This window comes from Notechis scutatus, chromosome 1 (genome assembly GCF_049901735.1).
Source record: "Notechis scutatus isolate UNSWTSFEM ecotype Mainland chromosome 1, rNotScu1.2, whole genome shotgun sequence".
Classification (NCBI taxonomy): Eukaryota; Metazoa; Chordata; class Lepidosauria; order Squamata; family Elapidae; genus Notechis; species Notechis scutatus.
Genome location: NC_142009.1, coordinates 106,695,109 through 106,721,288, shown reverse-complemented (window position 1 = coordinate 106,721,288; position 26,180 = coordinate 106,695,109). Strand labels below are relative to the sequence as shown.

At 35.3% G+C, this 26,180-nt stretch overlaps 1 protein-coding gene across 6 annotated transcripts in view; it reads right to left on the bottom strand.

The window, feature by feature from the left end:
• Window positions 1-4,217: 4,217 nt before the first annotated feature.
• The window catches only part of ATG5 (autophagy related 5), a 37,232-nt gene continuing 15,269 nt past the window's right edge, over window positions 4,218-26,180 (bottom strand). For 5 of the 6 annotated variants that reach the window (XM_087942751.1, XM_087942737.1, XM_087942755.1 and 2 more), the window contains exons 6-8: window positions 23,871-23,965; window positions 13,271-13,388; window positions 4,218-6,177 (exon numbers count right to left, since the gene is read on the bottom strand). In XM_087942751.1, coding sequence (XP_087798877.1) covers window positions 6,041-6,177; window positions 13,271-13,388; window positions 23,871-23,965 — 350 coding nt within the window. In that variant the 3' untranslated portion in view covers window positions 4,218-6,040. Of the gene's footprint in view, window positions 6,178-10,126; window positions 11,937-13,270; window positions 13,389-23,870; window positions 23,966-26,180 lie in introns of those variants that run through there. The other variant, XM_087942764.1, reaches the window with a different exon arrangement.

Sequence of the window (26,180 nt, the reverse complement as noted above, 5' to 3'; positions counted from 1 at the left end):
CCAAGAAGTTCTCTATATAAACAGAAACTTAAGCCTCTAGTGCCCTCTTGTCTACATAAGCTTCTATCTTCTGAGAAATAACAAAAGTATACTGAAACAGTATTTTCCTTAAAGAGACTTGTGACATTTTCCTTACCTAGGAAACTCATGTTTACTTAAGAACCATTCATGACCTCCTTTATACCACTGTAAAAACAAAGATCCTCCTACAATCCTTTTTAAACACTCCTATCAGTTGACAACAATCTATTTGCAGTTCTTTAAAAAAAATCAACAGGGTGTTAATTTATGACAAGAATTTTGGCCCTCATTTTTCTCTGGTACTGTAATAGTATGAGGAAATCACAGAAGGAATACCTGCAGCCTACAGAATAGTCTGATAAGTTGAATTTGAATCTGAAGGAGGGGTGGAGAAAGCTTCTCAGATGTTGTTAGCCATTTCAACCCAGAACATGTTAACCCTTTTAAGGTAATCCAGGCAAGATTAGATAGATAGATAGATAGATAGATAGATAGATAGATAGATAGATAGATAGATAGATAGATAGATAGATGGATGGATGGATGGATGGATGGATGGATGGATGGATGGATGGATACCAAAGTGTTGTGGCTCCGGGTTTGGATTCTGCTCCTGTGGCAGATATGAGTTCAAGTGATGAGGACATGGCAGCAAAATATGAGCCGGCATTGCTTAGTGATTGGGATAGTAACCAGGATGAGGAGATGGATGTAACAAGGGAAGATAGACCTGAATTAATAGAGTTGTCAGGACCTTCGACCTCCTCTGGTTCTTTATCTGATCAGCAGCCGGGAATGGTTGACAGGGAAGGCATGAGAGAGTTTTCCAGCGGAGATGAAAATTTGGACAACTTATGGTTAGACGTTAGAAACAGAAGGAGGCTTAGACGCCAAACTCAGTTAGAAAGAAAGCGTCGAGCTAGTACTTAATTAGGAAATTAGCACGCTCCATAAGTGAATAAAAGGACACGGCTGGGCTGATGGATTTCGCCAGAAGCAAAGTGTCTAAATGGAGTGAAGATATGCAATAAACTCTCTGAGGCTTGTGAATTACTGCTACGCCAAGATTGCCGGACAGAGTGTGGATTTATTGCTGTGTTTTGGAATTACTCCAGCCGTTCTCTTGTGGGGGTTTGTTTTTGATTTGAACTAATTCTGAAACGGCTGCTTTTTGTTTTGCTCACCTGCAATTAAAGGGGAGACATAACACCAAAGATAGATAGATAGATAGATAGATAGATAGATAGATAGATAGATAGATCGACAAAATTTCATTCGTCATCTTCAGGCTTGTGTCTGAGATTTTGTGAATGAGATTTTGTCAAAATGTTGCCAAAATACTTCCAATTTTACGCGGGAGAAAACCCGAATAACCAAAGATCCACATACAAATACCCACGAAAACCTCAGAAAACAAATACATATATATATTATATATTATACATACACATACACACACACACATATATATAGACCAAAAGGGCAATCCTTACAGTGAAAGATACATATCACTGCCAAACTGCACAGTCTCTCAGTCCTCCCACCCCTTTTAAAAGATAATTGAAGCATTCTTGGTTTTGACTGTATAACCCATGTCCCTAGACATTAATTTTGAACTCAAAGAGCTTGAACCCTGCAGGACGCTGGTGCTGCAATTTCAAATTCTAAAATGTGGTTATAAAATGCAATTAAGAATGTCTTCATTATGCCTATTTGTTCTGTTAGTGTAAATTGCATATACCAAAGCAGCCTTTAGGACCTCAGGGACACCAAACTCATAACTTTAGATCCCAGGGACCACTAACCGGATCTGTGGGCATGGCCTAATTTGTGGGTGTGGCTTGGTGGTCATGTGACTGGCTGGGCATGGCTGGGCATTATAAATATTTATATAAATATTGAATGTTTTATTAAAAAAGAGCAACTTTTACCCAAAATCAGGCAAAGCAGGCAGGCAGATTGAGTTGCTCACAGAATCACAGATTCATTCAGAGATCTATCTGCCATCGGCTAGCTCTGTCTCTCAAATTTGCTTGCTGTGAGTCTACACTGAATTTGCTTGCAAGCAAACCTTCAGTCCTAAGGGAGGTTCGGCTGTATTGAGCCGAAGATCTAAAGACCAGCTAGAAAGCAAGAAATCCAACCATTTCCTGCTTCCTAGCTAATCTAAATCTCCCGGCAGGGCAGAATAGATGATGGTCGGAAAAAGGAAAAATAGCAATCTAGCAAGCAAGTTTACCGGGTAAGGAGTAAGTGGGTGGGGAGGGTCCCCGTGGGCCATGTGGGCGGCGCAGCCTTGTGTTTCTGTGCAGCCTGGATTGCTTTGTGGGGTGCTCTGGGGGAGAGATTTCTCTGCGGCCCATCAAAATTTTCTCACGGCCCACCAGTTGGCGACCGCTGTACCAGAAGACAAGATCTGAATTGATATGTTGAATTCTAGGAATAAATGATGAAAATTGGACCATGACTGTATGTACATGTTGCCCCATATATGCAAGCATGAGCTGTATTATGCTTATTTTGAAGTAGATGATTCATACAGACATGAGTGTCTTTAATAAGAGACTATCAGCTGCACAAAGAATAAGCAAACTCACAACTTCCCTGCTTTTCCTCTGTAATCTCATATGGCACCTCATGTAATGCTATGAAACTGGGAACAGATCTGAAAACTTGTAGGAAGGAGAAAGAATTGCCAAAGTAGAGCCTTTTGGTTCTACTGATCATGAAAGATTCTGTCAGCAAAGGAACAACAGAAACATACAAGTCAATGTTCTTATTGTGGTTTCTTTGACAGCAAATGGATTAGTTCTTCTGTTCTGCACATGTAATGTACAAGGAGAAAATGTTTGAGCAAATCACATTTGCCCAAAGCTGGACATCATTCTGGGTTTAAGAAGACACAAGCATTAAAAAGACACAAGCGTATACAACTTGCCTCGTGGTGTAACCAGAACAAACTGGAACTGAACACACTCAAAACTGTGGTAGACTTTAGGAGAAACTACCACCTCTTACAATACTAGACAACACAGTATCAACAGTAGAGACCTTCAAATTTCTATGTTCTACTATATCACACGACCTAAAATGGACACCTAACATTAGAAACATCATCAAAAAAGCACAACAAAGAATGTTCTTTCCTGTGCCAACTCAGACTGCCCAAGGAGCTGCTGATACAGTTCTACAGAGGAATTATTGAGTCTATCATCTGCACTTCTATAACTGTCTGGTTTGGTTCTGCAACCGAACAGGACAGACACAGACTTCAGAGGATAATTAGGACTGCAGAAAAAACAATTACTATCAACCTGCCTTCAACTGAGGACCCGTATACTGCACAAGTCAAAAAGAGGGCTGTGAAAATATTTACAGACCCCTCACATCCCAGACATAAACTGTTTCAACTCCTTCCCTCAAAACAACGCTTATAGAGCACCGTATACCAGAACAACTAGACACAAGAACAGTTTTTTCCCGAAAGCCATCACTCTGCTAAACAAATAATTCCCTTAACACTGTTCAACTATTACAAAGTCTGCACTACTATTACTGTTAATCTTCTAATTCACTCCTTATCACCCATCCCATCCCACTTGTGATGTATGATTGTAACTTTGTTGCTTGTATCCTTATGATTTATATTGACTGTTTCCTAGTATGATTTGATTGTTTATTGTACCCTATGACTATCATTAAGGGTTGTACCTTATGATTATTGATGAATGTATCTTTTCTTTTATGTATACTGAGAATATTTGCACCAAGACAAATTCCTTGTGTGTCCAATCACACTTGGCCAATAAAGAATTCTACAAGCATTTTCAAATATAGTAGTACATTGTTCTTTTGTTATCTAAAGCATTGTAGGTATGCAAATTAAGTTGATGTCTGAACAGAATGCAGGTACAACTGTAAGCTTAATAATGGTTAGAAGATATAACAGCTTTGGAAAAAGTGATTTACAGTTGTAACTATCACACCACCCCCATGATTCTGTAATTGTAATTCGGGGTACTTGGAAATCAGCATACATTTACAACAGTTGCAGTATTTTGTAGTTATGTGATTGTGATTTGTCGGCTTCCAACAAGCAAAGTCAATTATATAAGTTAGATTCACTTAGTGACTGCTGTAACAATTGCCATAAAATCAGATCCGGTCATATTACGACTCGCTGAATTACCACATTACTTAGCAATTGAAATTTTAATCTCAGTTGTAGTCACAAATCAAGGACTATCTATTCTTAAGTATTACTTTTCAATGTATTCAACATCATGAATTCATTTTAGCATCACAGTTCTGTTTGATTTATGACTAAACTATTACAATATTTTGTACATAGGTGAAATACTTAAAAAGCAAACAATTCTGAGAATGGCAAACTTTATTTCAAGAAAACTTTCTATATTTTATAATATCTAGTGTCTTATTTAGAAGATGATACAAGGCAGTTAGGTAAAAAGTCAGTATACATTCATATTTCCAAACATTACTACTCTTATTTACTACTGGAATAAAGGAGGCAATTCCTACTTTGGTAAGTCCTCATTATAATCAAAGCAAGACTTTCAGCTTCTTTTGAAAAGTTCTGGAACAAATGAAGAAATCTCTAATGCTTCCAAATATAATTTTAAATCATGGATTATAAAAGTAAATCCCTAACTCTACTAGGACCAGAAACACAAGACATAATTTAAAAATGGCCTTTTCTGATATCAAAAATTATGAAAAGCTTTGATCTTGGAAAGCTTTTTTAATGTATCTATGATAATATTTGATCTATCCGACTTGTTTTGTGTTAGATGCCCAGAACTAATGTGCTAAAGTTGTCCTATGCTGGCATAAGGTCTTGTTGGAAGCAGGAAGACTCTTCCATTTGAATCTTACTGAGGCTTCAGCATACTTGAAATGTCTTCAGTGTCACCTACTCATTAGTTCTTTTGGAGTCGAAAAAAATCTAACCCTTGAAACTTCCAAAATCTTCCTATAATCTATTTAGAAAGACTGTCAAAACTTTTTTTGCTGCATATGAACCCACCCACCCCCTTATCTGACACCAAAATATTTCTGATTAAAAAAAAAAAAGTCCCGTAGTTTGGGACTCTACTCAGTGCCATATGACTAGACATCTGGCCATGTAACAGGGCTTCCCTCCCCCTTCCTGTATTCATCCTACTTTCACTAAACCTCGTTCTTTGACTTGCCAGAACAGGTGGTGGATTATATAGGAAACTGCTGGGGAGGGAAAAGATACCTTCCACCTGTGAGGTTGTTCTGCTGATAGAGAACCCAATTATCCAACCATCTTGCAGCATGCATTCAAGAAGTCATTTATCTGAGCATATTCAATGTTACATTACACATAAATTATGCAAGAAATGTTCCAGTATTATTTTGAACTAAGGCATAATAATGCCAGTAAAATTATGATGCTAGTAATGTGTTTAGGATCACTAATATAATTAGTGCAATACAAAACATGTGGCTGTTTAAAAATTCAGTTGCCAAGTATAAAACTGGAAAGAAACTTTGTGTATGAAATCCCAGGGAAAGGACGTTAGCATGCCATCTTTTTCTAAAGGGATACTACACATTAGTGCACAATTTTTATAGGATACTCATCTGATTTTCTAGAATAAATCAGATTTTATTTTAAAGGTAAGTCATTACAACTTTGGGAAACACCCTCCTTTATTGATTAATAAGAAACAAAGTGGTGCGTATTTCAATTTATTCCTCATGTTCTCCACTTCATATTTACCATTAGAAAAATAGAAAATTTGCAGTAGCCTTCATGCGCCACAAAGTTAATGATGACATTGGGGGGAAAAGGGGCTATGCCAAAATTGGCCAGCTCAACTACTGTTATCACATGAAGGATCTTTCTTCCTCTTCAGCTTGCAAGAGCAAAGTTTTTTGGTCAGGTCAATCTCATCAAGCTTGATTGAACTTAGCTGTAGATTTTGCTGTCCCCAACAATGGCTGATCCTCAGACAAACATGACGACACTTCAATCTGCAGACAATGGAATAACACTGATGTGTAGAAAGTTATCTGGATAACTCATATGTTCGCTTAGCCATTGTACTGGCGTCTCCAACATTGGTTCTATTCCATGAATCATCACTTGAGTCTTCTTTTCACCATCTAATTCACAGAGAGAGTAAAAGAGAAAGAGAAACTGCTAAGCTAGCATTTGTCAGATTTAAAAAGAAACAACTATATCGGAAGTATACGATACTTAGTTTCATAGTGAAATTCTACAGAATCCTTGTTTTATTGCTACTGATTATTATCTTACCACTGTTCAAATGAATTTATAAAGGCACATGGAAATTCTAGTAAGTGAAGCTTCATAACATTATCAAGAAGCTGCTGCTATTTTTTTAAAACCACTGTAATCTTAAACATATCAACCTTTCTCTCATTGTGCACACTGAAGTGAAAAACAATAGTTTTAAGAACAGAGCTTCAAAAGATGTCTTCAATTCAAAGGTTTTAAATTAATTTAAGTGGCAATAATTTACAAAGGGACAAATTTTCCATAATTGTTTAATAATTAACTGGATCCAAACTAAACAGTCTTAGAGCAGACTGAATGAAATCATTTGGAACAGTTCTTCAAGATTTCAATGGATCTACTATAAAATACAACTAAAACAGATACAATCTTGTACATGTTGTAGAAATGAAATATGTACAAATAATATGGGGGGGTGTCAATACAAGGTTCAGAGATTATGACAAGAGCTTTGGCTTGGGTAGACACCAAGGTTGGTCAATTTAATTTTGGTTTACATTTTATTGTAGAAAATCCAAATCAAATTGCCATATGAAAGCTGCAATGGACTTTTACTACAGTATTTGGGGTCTTTTGAAAATGAGATTTGCTCAGCTCTGCTTTCTAGGGATTATTTTTTTTTTTTATGTTTTCAAAGTGATATGTGGAGGGGATGAAAATGCCTTTGTTAATTGGGATGAAGCTATAAAGAGACTATGAGTAATTTGTACACTTATTATATTGCATACTTTTTATATTGTATCTGTACACTTATTATATCTGACACTTATATTGTAGAGATACTCCTGAGTAAATAATGCATATAATTTCAAAATGATAATTAGAGAGTTTTTTCCAAGAGGAGCCTTCACAATTCAAGAATTTCAATATGGATTTGATTTATTGGAACAATTTAAATGAGCATCTTACATCAAAGAGAGGTCCTAAAGAGAACGTTCTAAAATTCTGGGAAAGATTAGAAATTGTGGGCACTTTCATCAAAAGTTTGAAGTGAATTGTATTAAAAACTTCAGTGTGGCAGAAATAGCTACTAAAAACCTTATATTATTAATATGATAGATCAACAAACAAAAGTGTCCCCATTATTTTAGAAGACCTCCTAAAACCTTGTGAAAAGAATTTAGACGTTTAAAGGTTAATACTTCTTGTTTCAAAATATCAAAGTCAAGACCCTAGAAGTGGCAAGAAGATAGCTAAGAACTTATTTATACTTCACAAATCTGTTTGGTTTTTTTCAGAACAATGACTTCAACAGTGCTTCGCTTTATTTGTAAAATTCCTTTAAAAAGGAAGTATTCCTGGCTCTACTTTTATATACTTTTGAAAAGTTACAGAGAAAAATATTAAATGCAGATCTCGTACAAGATATGATATGTAATGAAGTATAATAACAGTGAAGACAAGATACATTTATCTTTGATTTATTAAATATGGTGTAGGTCATGCCAGAACACACAAATTATTAAGAGTAAGCAATACACTGGAAAATAGGATTATTCTTCCAAGGAAATTTTAGACAAATAAGCAGCTGGTAAAGGAACAGAATTTGGAGGAACAGAATAGCTTAAATGAGAGTGAGAGAAATGTGCATTTTCAATCATATTTGTTTAACTTGTCTAGGAAATAAATTGACAGAATAATGGACCAAATCAAAATAGGAGGTGAAAATACCAACAATTAAAAATAAGCAAATGATAACGCTTCTGAAGAAAGCTCATTATGGAAGTAAAAACTGGAAAATGAAAAATCTGGGTTAATATTAAGAAAACTAAGACAATGTCAACCATCAAGCTTAGTTAATTAACAGTTAATAGCAATGAAGCAAAAATTAAGAGATAATTTTATTTTCTTGGGCTCAACAATACATGAAGATGGACCGTGCACTATATAAGTACAGTAAACAGGAGATTAATACCGTGTTTCTCCAACAATACGACCTCCCCCAATAGGAAGACCCAGCATGTTTTCTAGGCATAAAATGAAATTAAGCCCCTCCCCCCAAATTTAGGCCTATTTTAAAACATACAAAATGGGGGAAGGGCGGGGGACTTGCCGTTAGGAGCGCCCGCTGGCAGCAATTCCTCGACACCAGCTGCTCCTAATGGGTGATCATGGCAGAGCGCGGAGAGCTCCCTACTCCTGCCAAGCACCTTTGCGGCAGACCCAAGACCTTCAGTGCCGGCCACTGTTGATTTCCCTTCTGCCCATGCTGCCGCCGCGTTTGGAGCTGCCACCTCCACGTTTGGAGCACTGCCGCTGTTTGGAGCTCCGCTGCCGTTTGGAGCTGCTGCTTCTGCATTTGGAGCTGCCGCTGCGTTTGGAGCCCCACTGCTGTTTGGAGCACTGCCGCTGTTTGGAGCTGCCGCTGTCCACATTTGGAGCTGCCGCCGCGTTTGAGCTGCCGCTTCTGCATTTGGAACCACTGCCGTTGTTTGGAGCACTGCCGCTGTTTGGAGCGCCATGCCGCACTTGAGAGCAGCAGCTCCAACGAGCACTGCCATTGTGCAGCTCCACCGCCATTTGAGGCGCTGCTGCCACTCCAAATGGCAGCAGCTCCAAACACGGAAGCGGCAGCTCCAAACATGGCGGCGGTGCTCCAAATGGCAGCGGCGCAGCACTCCAAACACGGAAGTGGCAGCTCCAAATGTGGCGGTGGTGCTCCAAGTGGCGGTGGTGCTCCAAATGGCAGCGGCACTCCAAACACAGAAGTGGCAGCTCCAAACGTGGCGGCAGAAGGGAAAGCAACAGCAGCGGGTGCCAAAGATCTTGGGTCTGCAGCAAAGGTGTTTGGTGGGAGTAGGGAGCTCTCTGCGCTTCGCCATGATCACCCGTTAGGAGCGGCTGGTGGCAAGGCTGCCTGCGGGGCGCTCTAGATGAGGATGCAAGGGGGGGAATTAAGTCACCCCTGAAAAGACGGCCTAGCCATTTTTTCGGGGCTCAAAAAAATATAATTTTTATTTTATGAGAAACACGGTACTAGGAGAAAGGCAATGATCAACTTAGACAAGATAATGGAGATAAGAATATTTTTATGATAAATCAGAATAGTCAAAATCCATTGTTTTCTACTGGTATCATATGCTTGTAAAAGCTGACACTAACAAAGAGCAAGAGAAAATAAGATAGGTATCCTCAAGTTATAGATCTCAAGTTGATTGTTAAGAATTCCATGGACTGATTTAGCATGGATAAAGACTTATCCCATGAAGTGATGACCAGGAAACAGTAAGATCTAGATTCAGGGTAAGGGTTAGGGCTACGGTATATGCAGCAAGTAACAATTGAGAAAGAAACAAATGACTGACTATATGTCTGGAAAGACTAAGAGAAACCGAATCCCTGAAAGTTCTTAGAAAAGTTGTGAATTATCTCTGTCCAGGTAGTGTTCTTACAGTAGTGAAGAATTAAGCCTGATTTAATGATTTTTAACTAAAAAGCTATTAAATTTTATTTTAATATGCTATTAAGAGTTATTTTGTTTCTTTTTTGGCATCTCTTAATTGCTGTGCTAAATATATGTATTTTATACTATTAAATTTATGTATTTTAATTGTTAAACTGAATTAGAGGAGGTTTGCCCTGAATAAATGTTGGAAAAGCATATTCAGCATTACTCCAACTTAAACCATACAACCATACCTTACACCAAACTAAAAAGTTTAGCCACTCTGAAATGTTCTCCTAGCTGAAAAACATGTTGAGGGAAAGGGTAACAAAATATAAAAGCAGAATCCTATTACATTCTACAATAAAGTCATTTTATGCTATTGTATTAGAAATGCCTTACTTTCATTAATTAATAATAATAATACTTTATTTGCGGTCACAGACCAAAACACAAGTACAACAAAAACTTTCATTAATTAAAAAAAAACAGCTCATTATTTTCCAAATGTTCACACTTACAATATGAGTAACAATACTGATTAAGATTTTTAGCAATTTGTTAAAGACAGTAGTCTGCTGGTGGTAATAACTGATATTTGAACTAAGACTTGAAGCATAAATTCTTAACTTTACTAGGCATTCTATAGTAGTTTAGACAATTCAACAAATTCACATAAATAAAAGGAATGCACAGTGAAATGTATATGGGGGGAGGGGGGCTAGGTAAAGAGCCATTTAGATATTTTCAGAAGTTTGTTCAAAAGCATTTTTCTTTTTTTGTGGATCAGTAAAATTTTGCCTAATCAAATCAACTCCACAAATAGCCCCTGACTAAAAGGGGCTAAAATTCTAAAAGATGTCAGTCACAGCCATATTGGTGACAGTCAGTGGTGTCAGATGACAGAGGGGTAACTGAGTCAGGATATGGCCACAGCAAAAACATCACACACTAACTTTAAAAGGGCAATTAATCCTACGCAAAAACACTTGTGGAAGAGGGAATGAGATCAAAATCTGAAGAATACGCTACATGATGTAGCAGTAAAAGTGTGCATTCAAGCCTTGATAGCTTTAATCCAAAGCTAACAAACAGAAGTCTTATTCCTACAAATAATACAAATTCAAATACCTCCACCCAGGCTTACACACAAATCATGGCAAATGACACGAGGGTTCAACTAATTTTGAGTGAATACTAATCATTACTTTAAAACATTGTTGAATAATTAGTGGATACAAACAATTATGTTCAGAATATAAAGCAAAAGAGAAGTAGCAACAAATACCAAAGTAAAGAATACTTTGCTGCTGAATTCGTTTCATTTCAGGTAAGGACCTTGGCTTATGAGCACAGAAACCACAGGAAAAGCTCACCGTAATTACTTTAAATCATGACAGCCTATGGCAAGGGATATTTTTTTTTTCTGTTTACTATCCAAGCAATTCACAGGAAGTGTTCCTTAGCCTTCTAGCAAGTGCAATGTGACCAAACACCATCCTCTTTACAGGTCATAAGAAGAGAGTTTGTCCTTATAATCTGTACTATGTTTCAGAGTTCTGCGAATCTAAGCAGTATGGCGTAATTATACGAAATGTTTTCCCCAGCAAAAACATTGGGAGGAATCCTTGAATTCTTGTTGACCTTGTTGTACACCTCAGAAAATATAACAACGACAGTCTGTCTCCACATATGCTGAAAGAGAGATTTGGGGTATAGAACGACTTAATGACATCTACAGAGTATAGTGCTGTAGTTGTCAACTAAAGTTTGTTAACTTTTAAGAAAGGAACCTGTAACTTAAATAAAAATATCCCAGCAAATTCTATCATATAAAAAACCAATGCCATATTCTCAAAAGAATGGCAGACTAAGCAATGTGAGAAACATCAATGTTAAGAATAATTTAAAAAAACAAGTTGGATACTGAATTAATTCAATTCATTTAATCTGGAAAACATTTATGGATTATAATTCTGCATACAGACTTGTAGCACATTCAAAATTTGGGTCTCTCCTAATGTAACTTTTTTTTAAAATACTAGATTTTGCCTGACTTGTTATGATAATGAAACTTTCTCAGATTAGATAGAAATTCTTATTGTGTATTTATTCTGATTGATGATTATATTGGCTGCCTTCACTGATTAATCCTTATTCATTTTGTGTATCTTGTAAACCTCTTTTCTATTTCATTTCTTCTCTTTCTTCTTGGTTGTGCTTCCATACATTAATAAAAAGAAAAGAAAAAAAATAAAATTCAGGTAATAGTAATGTTAGACTCATCATACTAATCCTTAAATCAGGGATACAAAATTATGCATAAGAGCTTGTAGATGGTATGATAAATTCTGAATTGTATTATAGAGTATTAATCTGAAAATTATTCAATGCTTTTTCAGGAAATATGTTTGGGTCTTAGGTTCTTTCTATTCATAGATGATCATAGATTGTTCTATTCATAGATAATATTGCTCTTTATTCCGCCTGTAATCATCCAACATATATACATACCATTCCAAATGTCCCTGAAACTTTAGGAAGAGATTTACAAGGGTATAAAGGGAAATGAATGAAACACTCTTCTCCTCATACCCATAATGCCTGAAACTCTCTAAACCTGAGGTTCACTCAAGAAATGACTGAATAGTTCATAAATGTGAAATAGTTTGAATCAATTGATTCCAGACAATGAAACACAACATAATGTAAATCATGCATTCTCAACTAGAAAATGTTGAGTTGTTGTTTCTGGACATCCTCCTGAAGATGATTTGTCTCCTCTTCCCTAGAGGAACAAATTTCAAAAGCTGCAAACTAAAAAACAATTTATTCTGATCTTGCCAAACATAGAAAAGGAGCAGAGGCTATATATGCTTGGCAGAGCCTTCTCATTGCCCAATTAAAAATCCAAAATCTGATTCTATTGCTTCTGCTATTTATCATTTATATTTCACGACAGGTAGTCCTCAAGTTATGACCATATTGAGCTCCAAAATTAGAGTTATCAGTTGTGTCAGTGATAAAGCAGGTCATCATGTGACTGGACCCAATTTTATGACCATTTTTGGGGCAGGCATTGAACAAACACCAAGATCATTAAGCAAACAACATGGTCATTAAGTAAACCCACTGTTCACCGTGAGGCATTTCATTTTTTTTTTTACTGGAAATGAGATGTAAAGGCCAGTTTCTGGCAGAAATATCATAAATCGTGGTCACATGACTGTAGGGCACTTCAAAAAGCCATAAATGCAGACCAGTTGCCAAGAACCAAAATATGGTCTCATGACCTGGAGATGGGGGAAGAGCGAGATCAGAACTTCAAAACTAGGTTGTAAGTAGATTTTTGGGGGGTCTATTGTAACTTTAAATGATTGCTAAGCATGGGGTCATAAGTCAAGGACTACCTCTATGCTTCAGTGTCATTTCAAATTTAAGATTAACACTGTAACTCTCCAGAAAAAAAAAGTGGTTAAAAAAATCAAAATATTTCCCAAGACCCACTCTATAAGCAAGAAAAACATATTCCATTACATCTCTTAACAGAATACCTTCAGAATTAATTGCAGCGGGACACACTTCTCTTAGGAGATCACCCAGTGTATGTAGCTGTCCATCTACAGCAACAGGACGGAATAGCTTCTGTATAAAAGGTCGTTCTGGTGTTGTCTAGAATAAAGTGTTAATATTAGACAAAGCTCAACGAGAATAAGCTATACATAATTATGTCACAAGAGCATGAGTGGTAAAATAAAACATAGCACATAGCAATAGCACTTATATAGAGCATCACAGTGTTTTGCAGCGCTTTGCTTCTCTAAGTGGTTTTTACAGAGTCAGCATATTGGCCCCAACAATCTGGGTCCTTGTTTTAATAACCTTGGAAGGATGGAAGGATGAGTTAACCCTGAGCTGGTGGGAATCAAACTATTGGTAGTCAGCAGAATTAGCAACAGTTACCCATGTCTTCGTTACATAATAATTAAAAATCAAATACACACACACATATCCTATGCTAAAAGATATGTATCAATTTTTTTAACTGCAATTACAAGGTGCTCTTTTAACTTTTAAAGTCATTAAGTGATATAAGGCCTGATTATTTATAGTGGGACATTTCAGACTGAATTCTGGTCTCAAGTAGTCACAAGGGACTAAGGGACAACAATAATAAAAAAAAAACCTGTCCACAAAAGACTATGCTTGAAAAGCTGTTGACCTAAAGGACCATACGGGTATATCTGATCAGTGATAGAAAAGACCCTAAGGTGATCTGACAAAAAAAAAGGGAAATACAACTGTTTGAAGTTTTGATTGAAAAGCAACACTGTGAAACCATCTAAATACAAATGTGCATAAAAACTAATTTATCAAATTGCACTAGATAATTCTGCAGTGGTTCCAAATTAGATTATTATTAAAAACTAATGATCTATATCAATTCAGCTCTTCAAATCATGTAAAAAAAATTGAATTGACTCATAGTTGAAACACATCTTCAGTGGAAAGCCTCCCTTATAGTTGCTACTGGAATTTTACTCTTAAGGAGTTGGGGCACTTGTCCGCATTTTTTTGAGTTGCTTCATAATTATTTTAGGTATCACATATGTATTATTTTTAACCCATAGTACCTAAAGAGTTCTGAAAATGGAAAGTTGGAACATCAAATAAAAATAGTTTCACCAATTTAGTCAGGGAACTTAGTTTTATTTGAATTTTAATAAAGTTTGTTTCATTTTGAAGTCTCCTTAAAAGAGCCTTGATTCTATTTTGAAAGCTAGTATTAAAGAGGTAAAGTTCAGACTTCACCCACATATAGTAGATTTTAAAAAATATGAATGTTTTTTCAAAGTAACATGTACCATTACACAGTAACTTCTTCCATAGGTAAGCTGACTAAATACTACTGTCTTCTTCCTAAGAACACTGGCTAACTGGCTTTTAAGCAATATGTATAAGCCAAACAATTTATACAGGATGTAATCATAATATAAAAAAACATAAACCACAAATTGTAATTCTTAAGAAATGAAAGCCAACAGACTTACTAGTCTTTACATCTACATAAAAGAATGGACTTCCTAATTATATTTAAACCACAGCAAATTGTCTTAAATGTTAAACCCACACAATACCCCTTATGATTTCCACATGTCAATTTTTTAGTCATACAAAAACTGAAGATCTTTACATTAAATTCCTACATTACTTCCTCAGTGTACCAAAATATCAGATTATGCGCACTATCGTATTGCTTCTAAATAAATAAAATATCAAATACAGCATTTTAACACTGCTGAACTTTGGTTTAAATTTGATTCCAATCTTTTCAAATGACTCAATTTCCTAAAAACAGGTCTATGTAATACTATTTAACCTGATGTATTAAGGTTAAAGATGTATTAAATGTATCTACAGGCTATTCCTAATGGTTCTTATTATTGCATCTTTTCAAAATGCTTACAGATCTCTTGCATTATGAAAAGTTCTGTCTCTTCACAGATATCAACAACAGACTGACCAACCTGTAGTTTCCCAGATTCTCCTCAATTTTGAGACACTTCCTGTCCAATAATCATTAAGCACTACATTGATTGTCCAAAATTTTCCTCTATTTAGCTTAGCTGAGGAAGTAGAAGCAATGAAACCTCAAGAGAAAATGACAGTGTAAGGAAAAGGAATTCCTGGAAAGACTATTCCTAGAAATTCTGTTTTGACTTAAATCATGTCAGGAAAAATGTGTTTAACATTTCTTGTCTTCTTGAAAGAAGCTTGATTTTAGAAAATGTTTGTGGTGTTGGGAAACACCCAAAATAGATGTGCCTGAGTCTGAAAGTGGGAATAGCTTTCGACGCAATCCCTTGAAAAAAACATAGCTCCTTTAACCAAGGGAAGAGAGATGCTTCATTTATGCTATAGTGTTGCAGTGTCTTTCTTTCAGATCACGATCTTACTTTTATTCCTCATCACAACATTGATCACAGTACAGGTAGTCCTCAACATACGACCACAAACCAGACCAAAATTTCCATTGCTGACAAGACAGTAGTTAAGTGAGTTTTGCTCCATTTTGACCACCTTTCTTTTGTCACAGCTGTTAAATGAATCACTGCAGTTGTTAAGTTAGCAACAAGATTATTAAGTAAACCTGGCTTCTCCATTGGCTTTGCTTGTCACAAAAGATGATCACATGACCCTGGGACACTACAACCATCATAAATACATGTCAGTTGCCGATTGTCCAAATTTTGAACACGTGACCATGGGGATGCTGCTATGGCGGTGTATGAAAAATGATCATAAGTCACTTTTTCAGTGCCATTGTAACTTTGAACAGTCGTTAAACTAATGGTTGTATGTCGTGGGCTACCTGTATTGCTCTTTTATTCCTTTCTCTAGTTATTTTTTTAAAACCCGAAGTCTCTCATGAGCATTACCATATTCACTTGCATTTTTGAACAAATATACATAACTCTGCTTTTCTTCTGCCTTTTCTGTTTCTGCTAATCTTTTTTTCGCAAATTATATCCTTGAATTGCTATATTCCAAACAACAAAATCATCAAGTCCCAATTATACCATTTAATTTCACTGTTAGTACCCCGGGAAATAAACTTTACATTAATTATATTATCAAAAAAATTTACAAGCACAGTATGTTTTGCATCCCCAAATTTCTGATATAGTAACAAGCAGTTGACTAAGTTTAAAAAAAAAAAAGGAAGAATGGATAGAAAGAGAAGATTTTAAACCCATTCTATGCCTTTAAGCAGCAACCCATATCTTTCTAGTGAAATTTACAATAAGGATGTAGGGGAAGTCAAATAAGCAAACAGATTAATTTCCATGATTATATGAGGAAGTGGAAGCAATGAAACTTCTAGACAAAGTGACAGCGTAATGATTGTAAGGAAAAAGATTTCCTGGAAAGACTACTCCTGGAAAGTATGTTTTTAAAACAAACTGAGTAAGATAAACTTTGTTTAAATAATGTCAGGAAAAATGTTTTGCCCAGAAACGGGCAAGCATCTTAACTGTATTTCTCATTAATAATTACCTTTGCATTGATGACAAACAGTGTTAAACAGAATTGTATAATCTTGTTGTTATATTTTTCAACCACACCGGACTTCTTGGGAAATTTGTCTCATGCAAAACTAATATATGGATGTTGATGGTGTAAAGGTTCAAAACAATTGTAGAAGACATTATCTGTCCGGTTGTCTTATTTAATGTACCATTATAAACTTTACATTTCAAATATTAAATGCAGCTACCTAAAATATGATACTGACACTTTGGCAGCTACTTTCCTGAATCAAGAATATACCCCCACAAAACCACTAGCTCTCTCACTATCAAATTTCTACCCTGCCTATATCACCTAAGTCATTATGGGTGATTCACTACTTAGCTTCCCACCTGGATAGTTACAGATCTCTTCTCCTCAAACTAGATTCATCCTGGCCTCTTAGACTCATGCAGGGAGGGGCTTTTTGTAGTTCCACATTGCTGAGGTGTCAGAAAAGCTGAAGCCAGAAGGCACTGCTTGTCTGTAACACATAAATGCTACAGAATGGACTCCATTAAAATCAGACTGCCCAGGTCCCCTTGTATCTTTTAGGAACAGGGGTCGCCAACCTTTTGGAACTCAGGGACCACCAAACACCAAATTTGGGAAAATCCCAAAAAAAGCCTGCAGGAAAATTCCCCACCATTTTCCTACCAATCGATCATTCTTTATTTGGGATCGCAGGATACCGTCTCTAGCTTCGTTGTAAAGGGGGGGAGGGGACAGAGAGAGAGAGAGAGACAGAGACAGAGAGAGACTTTTGGCTTCATGCAAGGAAAGCAGCAGAAGCAGCAGAAGTCTTTCTTTCTCTCTCCCAAACTCCGCCAGAAATGAGTCTTTGTGAGACTTGTCATGCTGACGCAGCCTCTTGGAGCAGGATGCCTTTCAGGGTTCCAAAGACTCATTTCTGGTGGAGTTTGGGGGAGAGAAAGAAAGACTTTTGCTGCTTTCCTTGCACGCAGCCAAAAGCAGAAGAAGAAAGAAACAGAAAGAAGCAGCCCGGTAGCAAGGCCAGGCACGTGGGGCGAGTTCCCCCCTCTGCCCTTTCCCCCCTCCCCTCACTACCTCATGTTGTTTGCAATGTAAGCGATGCAAGCCTTGTGTTCCTGCGCAGTCTAGATTAATTAATTGCTTTTGTGAGGGCTTTGGGGGTGACATTTCTCTGGGGACCACCAAAATTTTCTTGCGGACCACCAGCGGTCCCCAGCCCACTGGTTGGCAACCACTATTTTAGGAACAGTGTTAAAAACAATCCTTTTTTTGAATACCCTATTTTTTTCTTCCTACTTTTTTTTTCAGACTTGGAGTTATATTATATTACTTTATTTTTTTATTATTATTATTTTTTTCAAAATATCTAGGAATTAATATCTCAGCACGTTGCTCAACAATTGAGGATAATTATGAGAACCTATTGAAACAAATAAAAAAAGATCTAGAAAATTGGAATAATCTTCAACTATCATTAGTAGGCAGAATTTTGGCAATCAAAATGAACATATTACCCAAAATTTTGTTTATATTCCAAAATATACCGATGAAATTAGAAAAACATTTCTTTAAAGATATGAATAAGATAACATTAAATTTTGTGTGGCAGGGTAAGAGACAAACAATCAAATTAAAATATTTACAAGATGCAAAAGAAAAAGGAGGATTCGGCTTTCCGGATTGGGAACTGTATTATCAAGCGGCTGCCTTAACATGGATTAAAGATTGGATAAATTTGGACAATAAAAGACTGTTACTTTTAGAAGGGCATGATTTACAACAGGGCTGGCATGCATATTTGTGGCCCAGTAGACATACGACACACCAATATTTTTTGAGGCACAAAATCTGACAAGCTCTAATCTTAATTTGGAACAAAATAAGATTGCAAACTATATGGAAACTCCAAGCTGGTTCTCCTCCTTAGAAGCAATATCATATCCGAATCTCTACAACCAGAAAAAGGCAATTACATATGAAGATATTTTAACAGATAAAGGCCGGTTAAAACAAAGACTGGAACTTAATCAGCAAGGTTGGAATGGTGGGCATATCTCCAAGTACAATCTAGATACGAATGGAACAAAAAAGAATGGGGAATTAATTGCCAAGATACAATATTAGATAAAATATTATTAGGATCAGAGAAAAAACAAATAAAGAATTTGTATAATTATTTACTAGATTATAAAATGATGAGGAGCAAGTTAAAGAATCAATGTTAACCTGGCTAGAAATTTCAGCCATTACATAAATTTGGACCAATGGCAGCAAATTTGGGACCGGACTAAAAAGATTACGTTAGCCACACCCTACAAAGAAAACCTGTTTAAGATGTTTTACAGATGGCATCTCCTGCCAGGTTAGCCAAAACATATAGCTCTCAACCATTTACATGCTGGAAATGTTTGAAAGAACAGGGTACCTATTATCATATGTGGTGGAAGTGCAAGAAAATACAAGAGTTCTGGCACAAAATATGGCAATGGCTAGAAGAAATGTTGGATTTAAAAATAAATTATATACCAGAAATGTTTTTTTGGGGGGAATAATAAATTATGATTTTTAAAAAGCAGATATTTACTTCATCATTCATGTCATTACAGCTGCAAGATTACTAATTGCCCAAACATGGAAGTTAAAAGAAATATCAAATGACGAAGCAATAATAGAAAAGATTTTCCAATGCGCTGAGCTAGATAGTATGACATTAGAATTGAAAGAGCGAGACATTTCAGAATTCTATGTGGTATGAGAAAATTTCTATGTACGAAGGGATATGAAAGGAAGTATAAAAAATACAAACTAGAACTGTAAGAAGAGTTTGTATTATAACATAATGTCTAGGATAAAAATTGATATAAAGATTAAATGTAAATATGTACATAGCTTTTATATATATTGTTTATACTGTTTGGTGATATTTTGCTTATATAACAATGTAAAGATTGATATACATCTCAAAAAGATCACCACGTTCAATGTTTTAAAGTTTAATTTCAATAAAAAAATTAAAATTTATGTAAAAAAATTGTTTTTACTATAACATCGTAACAGTTGAGGGTTATGCAATTTTAGTAGAATAAAAACTGAATAAATAAATGATACATCTGTGTTATGTATTCACAAAATAATGTATGTGTTTACCTTCCAAGAAGCCGTATTTCTCAAAAAGGGCAGAGTCAAGAAACTCAAAGTTAAATTAAATACTACTTAAAATTATTTGCCTATACACAAAGTATGCCCTTTACAACATTCCTTTCTGCAACCATTCTCTTATATGCAATGCTTCTTCATACCCAAAAACTCGTTATACAAACTATGCATTTCCCACTTATTCCTTTATTCAAGTAGAAACAGCAAAATAATTTCAAAAGGATGCGTTGGGGGAAAAAAGGAAGTATGACTATCAGGAAAAGAAAGAAGTGACCAAAACTGCAGGCAGATAAGGTCAGGAGAGAAAAAAATAACTAGGCAAGGAAGGGAAAAAACAAACAAAACTCTCTTTCGATATATATAAAAAAATTAAATTTCCAAGCAGTGGCTAATTGAACTTGGCAGCTATTTATATCCTGCTAATTCTTTGTTTTCAACTGTTTCTTTTCTTATTGGTGCATCTGCCAATTATTTGACATAAAAAATCACGACAAATAAAATTGTAAAACTAAATGTGTAACTGTACTGTTAAAGTCTTTGTTATCCTATAGTACCACAACAGTGATTTCATATGACATTGTTCATTCAAAACAGATAGATTTATATAGTACCACGATTACTAGCTTTATTCTCTGTGAATTTATATAATTTCCTGGTTTAAAAAAATCTCAGTAGGTGGTAATCACTACATTTTATGGTAACAACTTGGTTAATTTAATTGTCCTACAATACAAAAGTAATTGGAAATTATCAGCCTTCATATAACTTATAAAGGCTTTGCTACATATAGTATGTCAGTTTGTTGTGTGTGTATGTAATTATTTACATATACATACTTTAAAGTTACTTCTAAGGAGCGCTACTTTGAAGCACTACTCCTTGTTGAAAGTTAATAATTATACAGTCCTAAAGGAATCTGAAACAAACACACAAATAGTACACCCATAACGGAAACCTTCAATTGCCACGGTCTGTTATTTAGTAAAATGTTATCATTATGTCTATAACAGTATCAAAGCAATGTCAGTGATACTTAAGGTAAATAATATGAATGTCTCAGAGACTGTGGTTAAATTAAGGGCAGTCATTAGAATTACACACACATCTGGAATGAAGCTAGACTTATTTATTTTTATATAGTAAGGATTATTACAATTTTGTCTAGACAATAGACAAAGATTTTGGTCACAAACAGTTAAGGACAATTTTCCTAATCATATGTGGGCAACAACCCATGTCTTCCTCACATCCTTTCATTTGGCAGGATATGTCATAAGGAATAATGAAACTATCCTAATCTTCTACATGATCAAGAGAAGCATTATTTCAGGAATGAGGGAGAAATTATGGCAACTGTTTAGACTGAGTCTCCCACACAGACTGTTCTTAAACCTCCTTTATGGTGCTACCCACTATCCAACAAACTAATTTCATTTTATAATTTATTTAAATTGCCTGATTCTTTTTCTAAGCGTTTGCATTGTTTACAAAACAACACAAATGATTTAGGCACAGTATTACAATAAATATGCAGATGAACTATGAGCACAATATAGATTTTTCCCCCCTAAAACATTACAATTAGCCCAAAAAAATAATTGTTGGGATAACTGCACTTACATAAGTCAGCATCACCACTATGTGTATCAGACAGTATATAAATTGAGAGCCAAAATATAGCTTGAGTTCTGGGATAGTTTAGATGGCACCCAGGTCTTCAAATGATTATTGGTAAAGTTTTGTATTCTTCCCTAAACTATTTACATTGCTTTGTTCTTGCAGTTCCTTGTTACACTCCACCACCACCACCACACACATCTCTGACTCTTCAGCAAACCATAATTCACACATGAAAAGAGGGAGGAGCAGGATATGGGCAGCAGAGAGAAGTGTTATCAATCAACCCGAAAGAACCTCTGAGAGTTGCCCACCTTATACAGCCAATTAAATGCTAGTTAATTCTTAACTGGAAGTTCAGTGAGGAATAGTGTATTTTAAGCTCCACTGCTTTTATCTGCCCAAAAGAAACTGGGAGGAGAGCAAGAAAAGGCAAACACAGCTGATTGTGTGCATTTTGTATTGGGAGCTGATGAATGCAGACCATGAGTGACTGCTGCAGCCCTAGAGGTTATCCCACTGACAAGCAACTTAGCTCAATTCTAGAATTCAATACAATTCTATTTCTTTTTCATCTTTCTCTATTTCTACTTCTATATCTCTCTCTGTATTTTAGGAGTGTGTAATTGGGCATGTTTCCCCCTTACTTCTTTCCTAGAATTGTTTAAAATAAATCAAAGAAACACCTGAATCTCCTTTCTTCTCTTTCTCAAAAAAAGGGGGGGATTTTCCTGCCGTTCACAAACTGGCAATCCAGCCCATATGTTCAGTAACACTTTGTCCAAGTCTAACCTTATTTTCTAGCAAGAAAGCTTTTATAAGAAAAGAAGCTGAACAGCAAATGAGATATTCAGGATAGGTAGGAAGGGATAGGAAACAGTCCAGATTAGTTTTGCTTTAGCCATGTTGGTCCTCTTTCTAAGGTTCTTGGATTCACTGGTTGGTTCTATCCTTTATAGTACATCAGCTTCTAGATAACAAATGTATGCATACTTTTCAAAATAGAGTCAAGATAACCTTTCCTCAGATTATGTTCTGTCTGAATTCAATAACCAACTGTCCATACTATATCCAAGAAGAATCAATATGGTTATAAAAGCTATGATATTTGTACAGTCATGGACCATTTACCGAGAGAGAAAGTCTCAGGAGAATGCTAATGGACAAAAATATTAACATCCTTTTAAGAAAGATTTCTACTACAACTAGTATTTAGCCAATATTTTTCTTTTTCAAACTCAGAGCCAGTATAATGTAGCAATTGAAGTAACCGAATTAGGAGTGGGAAACACACACGCTGGTCATTAGGCATGGAAACCAGCTGGCTGTCTAGGTTAAGAGGAAGTCACTTCCTCTCAGCCTAAACAGTCAAAATATCTGAATGCTCTATCATGCACTCACTGATGGATTCCCTGTAAGAAACTGAGACACAGGCACAGTACAAGGCAACCCTATAACTAAGCCAACCCTATAACTAAGTGGGATAAATGCTATGAGCCTTTGTTGTTTTTGAAATGGGACTGTACTTTATACAATTAAATATGTCAATAAGAAAGTTAACAGTAGACGGATGAAAGGAAAAGCAGAGTTTTTTTTTTTAAAAAAAAAAATCAATTTCAATCACTGTGAGCAAATTTTGCTCCAAAAAAGGCAAAATCTTCAATACAATTTCACTACAATGATTAAATGCATGTTATTTTTCTGACAAATAAGCAGTTAATTTTAATGGTTCCTTTGTTAAAAATGGCAGTTCTTCCAATCAACTGTTTGTTTTACAAAAGAATAAATTACCTCAAATCCAATTCAAAGTAGATTTGTATAAAAATCTGGGAGGAAAGAAGTTATAAGATGTGCTAATCTTGCAGAAGAAACACTTTTCATGAAACTTCAGGTAATGATCTACATTAGACTCAAAAAGGATAAAAGGAAGCATACTGACCACTAATTAAGTAACTCATCACTATTTTAAAGCCAGAGCAAACTTTTTGGGGCGAAATAATCATTTAACATCAAATGATTATATTTTTCAGCCATAAAAGCACTGCAGCCAATGAAACCAGTACAGAACACATTTGGCACAATTTACATTGGACTTATTGTAGTAGAAGCCCATCAATATCACTTCACCCAAGAACACCAAAGGAAGCAAGTTAGTATTTCGTCTTCCATACTATTCTTAGCACCATGCATTTTTATAAAGCTTTCCAAATTAGACCAAAGAATAAAAAATTTCTCAATGGCTATATTTTTAGTAAGTCACAAATAGCAAAGCTGAGCAAAATTGCTATTAAAAACAATATTCATATATTCCCTGACCTGGTATATTCTAAATGGGATGTAGCGAAATCCATTATCTTCTGCAGGATATTCCATGAGTTTCCGGTTTATAGCCCAAAACTGTTCAAATTTGTCTGAAAATAAACAGCAATTACTAGGGTTAACAAAAACAACCACAAAACTGCAAATACCTAATACATAAGAAACACAGGGAAATAGATATAAACAACTTGACTACACTGTTATAGTTTTATTTATTTCACATTACATCCATATTCCTATGAATGGAAGGGTCAGATTGTATTTGTTAGGATGAATTATTTCTAAGCAATCAAATACTGGATATTAAATTTTGTTAAGGCCGGTTGGAAAAAGAGACTTTTTCGCAAATAAATATAATATGGTGGTCCTAGTCTGTTGCTGCAGATAAAATATTTTAATATTTTAAACACACTTCAAAATAATTTTTAAACACACTTCAAAATAAATTGTTGGGATCTATTTAACTGAGTAATTAGTTAATGTGTCACATTTTGTGATACCTTATTTGCATATTTGAATTAAAATGTAATTTTTTTTCTATTTGAATAGGAAAGTGAGAAATAAAAAGAAAGTTTGGGAATGCAAAATTGCTTCAATTTCCCAATTCACAATCTGCTTGAAGGTCACTCAGAGCTCCTGGAAGTTTGCCAACAGATGGAGGGGAAGACAAGACTGTTATCCCAATCTTTGTCTCCCCAGTGTAGCTAAGATTTAAAGATCAGACCTCATGAGTATTAGCCTCCTAACTGTGTAATGCTGTCATTTAAAACTTTAGCTAATGTTATTTTACTATCATTCTGGCTTCATATTTTTCCAGGCACTTTAAAGTTTTATAATTGAAATTAAAAACATCAGGTGTAAATAAGTGTCTTTAAACAGGAATAAAGTGGAAGAACTATAGAGGAAAAAGCTGTGTTGGGTAGTGCGGAATAGTGTTTTTATTTGTCTCTGACAGTTACATTCCCCTACAAGAATAATTTCCAGTAATAATATTTTTGGTATGCAAAACTTATCTCAGGAAACAAAATGCAGAGTGAAGCAACAACTGGAGCTAAGTCTCCATCTCATCACCCTTCTGCACCAAAACGTTATGGCTTTGATATACATTTACATTTTTAAAAGTTTAAATACCAAGCACTACATATCTGGTGCTGATCTTTCTACCGATATAGAACCCAATTTGTTATAAATGAAAAAGATTTGATAATAGTGCCAGTTCAATTTATTGTTATCTTCTCATCGGTTGAATGAGAAGAAATGTAATGCAACAAATTATTTCCACTCAGAAATAATTTCCAGAGAATTTATTGCCATGGAAATACAAAAATAATTGAAACACTATGTTATTATATGCGCAGTTTGCTCAAGATGTATTTTCTAAATAAATAAAAACTCAAACAGGTAGTTTCAACAAAAGGAAATATATAACACAAGATTTAGAATAAGTAGATGTAGTAGATATTTCTATTATCAAGGGTGAAACTTTCTCTATATTACTCTAATCCTGTTGTTTTTAATGTCATCCACATTTCACTTTAACAGAACAGTAAATTAACGAAGTGATTATCATGAAGTGCTATTTCACTCTTTCTTATGTCAGTCTTTGTTATGTAAACTTCCACTACTTACATGAATTTCTTTACAAATTGAGGAAAATGGTAAAATAAAAAGGAATTTTAGAGGCTTCATTGTGTCAAGTAAAGAGTTATACCAGTACACTATAAGTAGAAAGACAAATGCACAATGTTTCATAGAAAAAGCAACTTGCAGATGTATCATTAACCATCAGGCAGTTGTAACAACTGCTACTTTCTTTTCTTTTTTGTGGTCATGAATACTGTTTCACAGAGAAGTTTAACGTCATCTCATATATAATGAAAGCCATACTGAAAGATGCAGCATGTATTTTAAAAAGTTATCTTGGTTTCATACGTTTTTTCTTATTTCTCTTTTACTAATGGCTCAAACACAAAATTAGCCTTTGAAAGTTTTCAAAATATTATCTGTTGAGTTCTACAGGTGCAGTTTCCAGTGACACACATTTAAACCTATACAACCAACATTTCTGGTCAACTTCTTATCTTGGATCACCACAAAGTTCTCCCAATTCTCCCAATCAACCCAAGCAACATTTCTGCTCCAAATCTTGAATGTCAAAACTGATTAAACAATCCTAAGCAGTTCAACTCACTTTTTAATTATTAATATTTTCAAGTGTCCTCTTTCCACACGTTTCAAATATTAAGCTGTTAGTGACACTGACTATTCTAATTTTTGCTGAGATGAAAATAAATTAAATAATGTGTG